The sequence below is a fragment of the Galeopterus variegatus genome, unplaced genomic scaffold (assembly GCF_000696425.1).
Source record: "Galeopterus variegatus unplaced genomic scaffold, G_variegatus-3.0.2 Scaffold12515, whole genome shotgun sequence".
NCBI lineage: Eukaryota > Metazoa > Chordata > Mammalia > Dermoptera > Cynocephalidae > Galeopterus > Galeopterus variegatus.
In genome coordinates this window covers 4,876-16,236 of record NW_007738626.1, presented here as the reverse complement: position 1 = coordinate 16,236, position 11,361 = coordinate 4,876, and the positions used below count along the sequence as shown (strand labels likewise).

General features: G+C 38.9%; 1 protein-coding gene across 1 annotated transcript; it reads left to right on the top strand.

The window, feature by feature from the left end:
- Positions 1-3,636: 3,636 nt before the first annotated feature.
- Positions 3,637-4,647, top strand: LOC103581185 (olfactory receptor 52B6-like). Its single transcript, XM_008563076.1, has one exon. It carries the CDS (start codon positions 3,637-3,639, stop codon positions 4,645-4,647), a length of 1,011 nt encoding a protein of 336 aa, XP_008561298.1.
- The last annotated feature ends 6,714 nt before the right edge of the window (positions 4,648-11,361 follow it).

Here is an 11,361-nt window from a genome sequence, read left to right as displayed (position 1 = left end):
CGCATGAGGACAGGAGAGAAGAGAAGGTTTTGGAACCAACATTCACTGATTAGGAAACCAAGAAGGGATGAGTCAGAGGATGAGAGGTCACGGGGAAACTATCTAGATTTTTAGTATGTGAATTTATCAAACAAAAATCTACTGCCTAAGAATGAAAACTAGAATACGATGCAGGATGAGCAATTGTCGGGAGGTGAGAGAAGAAAATGAGGTGAAATGTAATCAGTATCATTCAAGTTTTTGATGAAGGAACTCAGGCTAGCAGGATTGAAAACTGACACCTAGGAAAAGTGAATAAAATCTGCTTCTGCTCTTGCAATTGAAGTATTGAACCTTGTATTTATCATTGAAAATTTTGCCTCTGCCTTGCTTTCACTCTAAAAATGTAAACGTCCTGGATGCCCAAAAGATGCTTAACTGTAAAAGACTCAATGGAGGTAGGAGGTTCCAAAGGTGAAAGAAAGAGGTAGACAAGGAGGTTGGGCATAAAAGTCACAGGACATCTGAAGAAAGGAGCTGCCAGGAGACAACTTCAAGTGGGGTTACTGGAGTCGTTCACCAGCTCTGAGGTGTGGAAACTTCAACGGGTGCCGGAATTGGAGTGAAAATGGAAATCACTGGGGCGGAGGATGGGGAGAAATTATGAACACTGGCTGCTTCGGAGGTTCATTGTTTAGAAGGAGAGCTGAAGTCAAGATGAAGAAGAAAGGTTTCTGCAGATGGTGATGTCACAGACAAAGGTGGGATGATGTGGCAGAGGAGGGACAGGAGATGAGTGATCCTGTGGAATAATAAGCGCAGGTGGCACCCACTACAGGCTAGAAGAGAACTTGAGAACAGAAGAGCTATTACACACCTGTGAGTTTTGTGGAATTAGTGTGTCTTCTTGTCAGGGCAAACTCACATGGCTGAGTGAGTGGGGACTTACCAGTTTTCTCATGCTTTGAACTTTCACTAAGTGTAAACTCTATTTTATACATCAGCAGAAAAGACACAGTTCTGGCTTTCAGGGTGCTCACAGTATATTTGGGCTGAAAATATTTCAGTGTGATAAGTACTGAGAGAGAAAGAGAGCGAGAGAACTGCAGGTGAATGCAGTAGTACAGAGGAAGCATTAGTCCAGCTGCCTTAAAGGATGAGAAAAACCTGTCAAGATAAGAAATCTGAATTGGCTACATTAAAAGGGGGATAGACGTAGAGGAAGCAGAATGAATAGAAGAGTACAGAGAAAGGAGAGCAGGTTCAGGGACACATGTGTTTTCTGGTATGAGTAGAGAAAGCAGTAGTGTTTGTGTGTGTGTGTGTCTGTGTCTGTGTGTAAGATTTTTGATGTAATGGGCAATTATTATCCATAATCAAAAAGTATTATGCTTAAAATTATCTTAAAACATTATTTACTCATGGAGAATGGTTTAGAGACTAGAAGGACTAGGAGGCCAGGTGGGAGCCAGGAAGCATTATAAATGGCAGACATAGATTTGGGAGATATCAGCATGTGAGGTTAAATGAAACCAAGACCGTGGATATGACTGAGCACGGAGAGAGAAGAGTGAGAAGAGGGTAGAGACAGACCAATAGGAAACTCCAACAGTAAACCATCTGCACAGGCAGAGGTGACTTCAGTAAGGACTGGAAAGGATGGTCAGGGTACAAGAGGACAACCAGTGTAGGGTAGAGACGTCAAAGCCGAAAGAAGTGTTACACGGAAGGAGTGATTTTTAAAAGAAAGGAGACAGAGAAAACAGTAACTACTAACTAGGAAAACATGTTCGTAGAATAAGAAGGTTTTTTTATAGCTGTTGTAAATTTTTGTTTGTCTTCACGATTTAAAAGACTTGAATCTTCTTAGATAATAAAGATCCAGACAATGAGAGGAAGCTGAAGATATAAAAAAGAAGAGATAACTGATGGAACCGAGTTCCTGAAGTGGTAGGAGAGAAAGGGAATTGAGTGAATAGGTGGGTCAATTGTTCTTGAAGATGTACATACATAACACACACATAGATATAAGTACATATATATGCCCATATATCCATATATAAATATAAAAATGCATGCATGTAAATGCATATATGTGTGCTTGTGTGTGTATGTATAAGATTGTTTTAAAAATAATTGAAGGAAGCTTTCTTATACCTACGTTAAATAAAAGATAAAACAGCTATGAGAAAGGACATATTGAAAAGCAGACACCACGTTCTCCATGATGGGAGGATATGAGGGGGAGATGGGTGCAGACATAAGACAGATTTAGAGGAGAGGAATAACTATGTGAGGAGTTGGCTCCTGACACTTTTGTAGTCTCAATTATGTAGAAAAAAAAAAAGCTGAAAGAGAGAAACAGTGTCTGGACAGTGATAAAAGGTGTACGTTCACTGTGAGGATAACCTAATACAACTGAGGAGGGCTCAAGTGTCCCCGTATGGAGTAAAGACTACTTGCACGGCTGTGTCATTTTCATCACAGCCTGACTATGCGAGTTGAGGATAATATTAGTTACATTTAGTTAAAGTCTGTGTGTTCAGGGAGAATGCAGCAGAAATCAGCAGGGACTGAGAAGTTAATGGTCCTGGCAGAAGAAATGATGAACGTCAAGGCTAGAATGGGAAGAAAATAAAAAATGTCTTCTATTAGGGGTGTACAAACATTAGCATGAATCTGAATCAGCTGGAGGGCATGCTAAAACACACATTGCTGTCCTCAAACCCAGAGTTCCTAATTCAGTAGGTTTGTGATGGGGCCCAAAGATTTGCAAGTTCCTGATGATGATGATGGTGCTAGACTGGGGATCACACTCAGAGGCACTGTTTGTACCTTTCTTCCTTCCCTGACCGATATCACCACATTTCACAGCTACGGAGGTGACTCAGTAAAAATCATCCAGTTTTATAAGCTTTCCACAGACAAAATATAATTTAATATACCAACAGAATAACATGTATGCTCATTTTAATGGTCCAAAAATTGTTACTCAGAGAAGACAGTGACTTGTCCAAGATCACACAGTCAATAGCTGACAGAGCAGATCTCTCGGCTCTTTTACGCCATCTCCAGTGTTCTTTCCATTAGCCATAGCTTACTGCGTCTATATGTATCAGAACACATGTGCCTGTAGGTAAAGAGATATGGCATCACAGTGACCACCACCACCACCACTATTTTTCCATACAGTCTGATAAGCAGAGGCAATTGCTTTTTAAAGTTGGACTGCAGTCCTGCACACAGAGCCTGGGGCTTTTGCAGAGCTTATTACAGTTCACATACTCAAAGACATTGCAGAAATTTATTTTAATTTTCTAACTATCTCAGCTCTTTTTAGAACCTGCAACACTGTGCTGAGTCAGGCAATATTTTTGAGCCCTGTAGTTTCTTTAAAGCTTTACAGCTGTATGGAGACCTTCTGGGCAAGGACACAGACCCTGTCTGTGAGCAGGGTCTATACCTCTGCAGTTTGTGCAGAACTGCTGTGTGATTGTTTATAGAAAATATGGGTATGTGCAAAGCCCATACTTGTCGTAAGGCCTGTGAGTATATGTAGACTCATAGTTCTATGAGTATGTGTAATTCATAGCTGTTTGAAAACAACTTTATGTGCACTCTACTGGTGTGTTCAAAGTCTGAAATTCTTTCTCCCCCATGACACAGGTGAGGTTTCTGCAGAAAATCATGGTCATTTCATCTGCTAACAGCATAGCTGCAGTGAACAGCTCTGACACTCGCATGGCAGGCTGCCTCCTTACTGGAATCCCTGGGCTGGAGCACCTGCACACCTGGCTCTCCATCCCCTTCTGCACCATGTACATAGCCGCCCTGGCAGGCAATGGCATTCTAATTTGTGTCATCCTCTCCCAGCCAAGCCTGCATGAGCCCATGTACATATTCCTGTTAATGCTGGCCAGTGCTGATGTCTTGCTCTCTACCTCCACCATGCCCAAGGTGCTGGCCAACTTCTGGCTGGGGTCTAGACACATTTCCTTTGATGGCTGCCTCACCCAGATGTTCTTCATCCACTTCCTTTTTGTGGCTGACTCTGCTGTCCTGCTGGCCATGGCCTTTGACCGCTATGTGGCCATCTGCTGCCCTCTACGATATGCCACAGTCCTCACAAGCAAGGTGATTGGGAAGATTGCCACTGCCACCCTGACCCGCAGCTTCTCCATCATGTTTCCAACCATCTTTCTCCTTAAGCGCCTGCACTACTGCCAGACGAATATCATTGCGCACACATTTTGTGAGCACATGGGCATCGCCCGTCTATCCTGTTCTGATATCTCCATCAATGTCTGGTATGGGTTGGCAGCAGCTCTTCTCTCCACAGGCCTGGACATCATCCTTATTTCTGTTTCCTATGTCCACATCCTCCGAGCTGTCTTTCACCTCCCTTCTCAAGATGCTCGGTCCAAGGCCCTGGGCACTTGTGGATCCCATGTCTGTGTCATCCTTCTCTTCTATATCCCTGCCCTCTTTTCTGTCTTTGCCTACAGGTTTGGCGGGAGACGTATCCCACGCTATGTCCATATCCTCCTGGCCAACCTCTATGTGGTCATCCCGCCTATGCTCAATCCCATTATTTATGGAGTAAGGACCAAGCAAATTTTGGAAGGAGCAAAGCAGATGTTTTCAAATCTTGCCAAAGAATCTAAATAAATGCTCCCAGCTTAGCCTCAGCTTAACACTTCTACACGTATTGAGTGTCCTATGTTTTCCTCATCGTCATCACAACGTCTTCTACTTATCCCCACGTTATTCTCATCCATGTTTCAATTTACTTAAATATGTCGTCTACTCAAACCTACCCCTGATTTGTTTTCTTAGATTTCTGTAGTAATATTCACCCCATATTCGAAGTGTGGTCTGTACCCCATCACTTCAAGAAGCACTATCTGTTTAGAAGAGATATGATAACTCTCTGTGTATATTATGTTGACTTTTCTTTGCCAGTTCAACTTCTTTCTCATGATGGAACCCCTGAGAACTGCCATGTCTCAAATTTGTAGTCTCATGGGATGTTATATGTTTTTTTTTTTTCTTACCAGCTGCACAAGTCCATGATCACACATGTATGTATACCCAATTTCAGACAGCTGCTTATGTAAGTGGACACACTCATTTATCAGTTTAAATGTGAACATATAATTTTACAAAACCTTTTACCAAATATTGTTGGACTACCATTACCTATTCTGGACATTGTTTTCCTGACAATGTAGATAGTTGTGTAGGGAACAAGTACTGTTTTCATCCACATATGCTTTGCATTAGTATTTCAAAATTATATTCATCATTAAAATTAGAAGTCAAAATACCTATTTATATCTAATAGCTATGATTTACATGTTCTTTAATGAATGGTTAAAAATACATAAGCATCTATATGTAGTTTAATAATTTGCTCAGTAATCATTATTAACCATTATTAAAAACCATTCATTTATAATCATTAACTAGGAGTTATCCTAGCTTGATGTTCTCTGAGATTAATAAAAGTGACTCATCCTGAATTTTAACCCAAGACAAATCCATCCTTGACAATGTAGTGCACCTCTCAGCCTGCCCACTCCCATATTCAGCCCACAGTGAAAGACCCATTTTTTGAGATTCAGAACCACTTTTCATCTAAATCACTATTCTGTTGAATCATGATCTTATTCCTTCTTGTTTTTATTAGAGATCTTCTTGTGTGGTGCCTTCACTCCCTGCCTAGACTGCATTTTCTGAGAAAAATGATTATTTTATAAGGCTTTTTATTCCCATTGCCCCAAAGCATGAGTACGTACTAACAGCAGGTATGAAATATGTGTGTGTATGTGTGTAAAATTCTCATTTAATAAACTTTGGCATCACTTTTATGCTCTGCATTCACCCTTAAGTAAGGAAGTTCTCCTCAGACCTGTGAGCCAGCATCCTGTAGAGGGGAACTCTACTAAATGCGAGCAGATGTGGATTTTACACCTAGATGTACTCCTGACTTGCTCAAAGAGCGCACCAGTTTACACAACATCAATGAGCTTAATTTTCTACTCATCTGCAAGAAGATAAGAATGATATAGTATTATACATCTATTGTATAGTAAGTGTTAGATGAATGTTGAGTACATTTTCCTCTTTTTTATTTCAACATGCTCTCTATACCCTCAAGACAATGATAATAAAAATTAGAGAAAGCAGTTCTTAGCATTCTTATCATGTGGAAGAGAAAACTGTAAGGAGTAGTGATCAAGTTTTGTGTTCTAGATCTTTGTTAAAATTCTGACTCAATTTACCAACTGTGTGACTCTGTGCAAGTTACTTACCATTTGTATGTCTCAACTTTTTCATTTTTGAAAGAGAAATAATAATAGTACCTTTCTCTTAATGATTTGATGTTAAATATAAATATAGATATAGATATAGGTATGTAGGTGTATACATATGTATATATATATATCATATAATAGTACTTGGAATATAAATAAATACTCTGCTAATGACAGCTTTTTTTGTATTGTTGATTCAATTACTTCTATTATTTTTTATTGTAACATTTACTGGTACATTTTTGTGGGGTACAGTATGTTGTTTCAGTACACTACAAATACTGTACAATGATTCACTTAGTTTTATACCCATTAGTCCAGCACTTCTCAATTATTATTAATTAATGGCTCATTCGATGCCACATAATTAGTGAATGATTGTCCTGGGACCTAAGGAGATTGAATGTCTCATACTCCAATTTTGTTTCTACAAGGAGGAGTAGGAAGAAGAAAACAAGAATAAAACAGAAACAGTATATCGTACCTTCCTAGGTTCTCCAATCAGGGTCCTGAAAATTAGCCTGACGAAAGACAGATTAACAAGAGAAAAACAAACAGAAGTTTATTAACCTGAGCAGTGCACATGTACATGAGAGAAACTCAGTGATAACTTGAAGGAGTGTCTAGAACTTAGGCTTAAATGTTATTTTCACAAAAGAACAATAAATTTATTGAGAAGCATCAAGACAAAGTAGAAGGTTTTAGTCTTCAAGCCTGCCCTGTTAGCTCAGTTAGTTAGAGCACAGCCTTATACCCAAGGTCATGGGTTCAGATCCCTTTATGGGCCAGCTCTCCAAAAAAATAAACTAAAAAAAAAGGTTTTAGGCTTCTAAGAATGGCAAACTATGGGAAAGCAAATATGTGGTGTAAACTAATGGAGAATAAGGGCTAATTAGTAATGTTTGCTTGTGTAGACTCTTTCTCAATGCCACATCATCTCTGGAGTTAGGTTGTTATCCCCTTTCTGGTATGGTAAGTGTGAGGCAAGGGCAGGGGCACCTTCACAAGGGGAGTATATGTGCTGCTTTCAGGCAGATGGGGGAAGGCAGAAAGCACATTCTGTGTCTGTATTTTCTCAATTGCCTTCAGCTTAAAATATCTTTATGACAGAGTGGTATGGTTGGAGTGGCATACTCTGAATCTGTCATTTTGGGGATGTTATAGCAAAGTACCATAAGCTGAACAGCTTATAAACAACACATATTTATTATCTTACAGCTCTGGAGGCTGAGTTGTACAAGATCAAGGCACCAGCAGATTCAATGTCTGGCGAGGTTTCACTTTATGATTCATAGATAACACCTTCAACCTGTGTCCTCATGTAGTAAAAGAAATGGGATTTCTCTTTGGCTTCTTTTATAAGGACACTAAACTCATTCATGATAATCACCTTCCAAAGGTGCCACCTCCGAATATCATCACATTTAGGATTAGTTTTCAACATATGTGTTTTGGGCAGACACAAACATTTAGACTACAGCAGAATCCCTTCAGTGGCTTTACTATTTTAATTTGACAGATGCTTCAAAAGAATTGTGATTGAAAGAACAGTATGAAGAAAAATCTGGAACAGTTCCTTCCCCATTCTATTTTCATTTTTCCAAACTTCATAATCTTCAATCCCTATCTTATTTTATATTCTAAAAGCCATGGGACAAAAAGGGTTCAGATAAAGATTTTTTTTTTATTGAGCTTCCATACATCACAGGCTACTGATGATTAGCTTCTTTCTTTCCTTATACTAATTTCATTAGTGAAAAGTGCTTTTTTTTTAAACATCTATTTGCACATCTATGTTCACATCAATTGTGATTAAAATTAAAACACCCTAGGGTATATGTTCCATTTTAACAAACTTTTGGTAACTGCTTCTACCATCCCACACATTCTTTCTTTTGGTCTTCCAGCCCTCAGTCTGAAAGCCTTGAAGGACCTGAAGCAAACAGAAACCCTCACAAATCTGAATTAGGAAATTATTGCAAGTAAAGAGCAAGAAAGGTGACCCTTGTCATCATCCCGGACTTCCCGATAGTGCCTGTGAGCACCAACTATGCACATAGCATCTGCAGATGCTGCATCTTCAGAGTCTCAGAAAAATAGAAGTGAGAGTCAGCCAAGAAAAAAGCCAAACCTATTCCCCTTTGCATTGTTCTTTGGGTCAGCTTCCAACCTAGAAAACTCAAGCCCATTCTCCATCTGGCTATCCTAGCTAAAAACCTCTGGGCACTGGTGCTGGCTCCTATAGAAAATTTTATAAGAATTGTCAGGAAACATTGACAAAGTTTGGAAATGGGAGAAAGAGATTACCTGGCTGCCTTGCAGTGGAATGTTGAGCACTGTCTAACAAATCCTCCAACTGTTATCTGGTTCTATAAGGGTGTGATCCTTTGATTATGTTTGATTAACTAGGGTCCTGGCTGTTTTACAATCCTGTGGATTATAAAAATTTTAACAATGAGAAGGTTTTCTGTAAGCATTACAAATGATTTTCGTCATTGGTAAATGCAAATTAATTTTGTCCAGTAGAGAATAAAAATTTCTTGTCAAGTGCAGCCTCCCCTGAAATATCCCACAATCTGTTTATAAGACAAAGCAGAGTTTAATCTTAACACAGTAGAAGAGACAGTCTTCAAAGAGGGCAAAGTTGACATGTTTATGAGAATTTAGAATCCTGTTTAAGATGAGTCTTGTAACTTAGGGACTTGATTAGAATTAGATAAAGATAACAGTTTAAGATTGATGGAAACAGCCAAATAAGGATTTTGAGATAAGGATGCTTAAAAATCTTGGAGAGTAAACTATTGTTTGATGTTATCTGTTGGACAGTTTAACAAGCTGATGCTCATTTAAATGTATTTCTGGGTTGAATAATAAACTCACTTGAAACTTTTATCTTCTTGGTTAAGAGCTTTCTAAAATAGTAAAATCGGGCCCAGCCTGTGGCGCACTCGGGAGAGTGCGGCGCTGGGAGTGCAGCAGCGCTCCCGCCGCGGGTTCGGATCCTATATAGGGATGACCGGTTTGCTCACAGCGCTCACTGGCTGAGCACGGTGCAGCCGGTCTCAAAAAAAAAAAAAAAAAAAAAAAAAAAGGACAAAAAATAAATAAATAAAATAAAATAGTAAAATCATTTTGACAGTGGAAGACTAAGGTTTTGTTGCTATAGACAGTAAGCTGTGGAGCAAGTAGAATGTTTTAGATCTCATTCCTTAAGTCATTTTCTTATTTGAATTGATTTTAACATCTTGCTGGTTTAATTAATCAAATAAAATTTTGACATGTATTTATTTTATATCTTACCTTGGTTTTAAACTCTTTATAAGAGAGAGGAGACGAGAGCAGTCTTAGAGGGTGGGAAAGAGAATGGAATAAGTAGCATTAAAGACTTCCCTGAGGTTAGTGATTATAAATTTAAAGTGAAAAGAGAAATGTGTGCATGTATGTATGTGTGTCTCCAACATGACCTGGATGAAAAGAGATATATTTAAAAATCAAATTTAAACAGGGTTGACATTTTGCTAGGAAAGTACAATGAAGATGGAGAATGACAAAGCACTTGAATGAACATGGCAAAGAGTGATTATAATAGTGAAATTTACAATGTGAATATGGGGGTAATGTAGCTATAGAGGAGATACTGTGGGCAGGGGCAAGGTGGTAGGAACCAGTGGGTTATAGGTCCTGGTGGGATCAGAAAATATTGGAGTGATGGCACTAAAGAGAGAGTTTAAATAATGAAAGCAATGGATGGAGAGTGGAATACTTGAAATTGTGATCATGAATAGGTTGTTATTATTTGTGTTAAGAGGGTGTGCAACATGACCATGAAAGTTAAGAGACTGAGGAATGATGGAAGACAAGTTCTTAAAAGAAGTTGTGAAAAGAACTGAAGTTAAGAATAAGCAAGGAGCATCTATGTCAGAATTGAAATCATCAAGAATCATGATAAAGAAATTATGGAGAATGAGAATATGAGCCAGGAGTAGAAGGTTCTGATCAAAGAAGGGTGAGAGTTTTGGTACAATAAACTGAAATAAACTGAATTATGTTCTGTTTTAAGAGAAGGGAGGAAATCAGCAGTAAGATGCAGGGAGAACAACTAACCCCAACTCCAGGCCAAGAGACATAAAAAGTGTGAGAAAGAATAAAGAAATGTCTTCTGGAAATCCAGGTGTCAGTCAGATTAAGAAAGTAAATGGGATGTTCCAAGAAGAATTTGGTGCTTAGAGAATTTCACTGATGGCTGACTATGAGTTCCAGACTGTCCAGTAAAGGAATTAAAAAGTTGGAGAGGGTTGACATGTACAATTAAAAATAGGAATATACAGAGCCCTGTAGATGAGGGTCTGAGTGATGATCTTGAATCTTGAGCTTCTTGCATCTGACATAACAGGGATAATATGCATGATTGCATTATTCCTGATGGTCTCAAAGCAGTAAGTGGTGGTGAATATTATCAGGAAGAAGGTGTGGGCGGTCAGTCCAGGAGAATTTACTGCTGTCTGCTCCCATGTGGAAGGGAGCACTGATCTTCTCTGGAGCAAGGGAGCACTCTTTTGATTCCTGGAGCATCACCCCAATATTCATTCCTTTTCCCTTTTGGATAAGATGGTCTCACCTGTTCTCCATGTAGTAAAGATCTCCCCAGGCTCTTTGCTGCCTTAAGTACACAATGGTAGGAATCTAGGACTTTTTAAAGTGCTTACAAAAATATTTAGATTCTCAAAACAATAATCTATTGGCTCTGTATTATGGGTATGGGGAAGCTGTAAAACCAAAATTAATCAATGCTTAACTTACTGTCTATTAAGCATATTGTTGTGCTTCAATTCAACTCTCCTACTTAATTATTTTTAATATGTGAGATGTGGGCATATTTTGTTTTGTTTTGTTTGTTTTGTTTTAATTCATGGGGGAAAAGCAAATACCACAGAAGGTAAAATCTCAACATCACCATGTACTAGCCTCTGGTAATATCAACTCCCTTATAACCTGCAGTTAAAAATCCTGGCACAATTCTTTCTTGCTTGAAACACAGGTTTCCTCCACTTTCCACCACTCCAGG

What these genes read in the sequence shown, in the direction of transcription:
- LOC103581185 (XM_008563076.1), top strand. Translation starts at nt 3,637, where the DNA reads ATGACACAGGTGAGGTTTCTGCAGAAAATCATGGTCATTTCATCTGCT.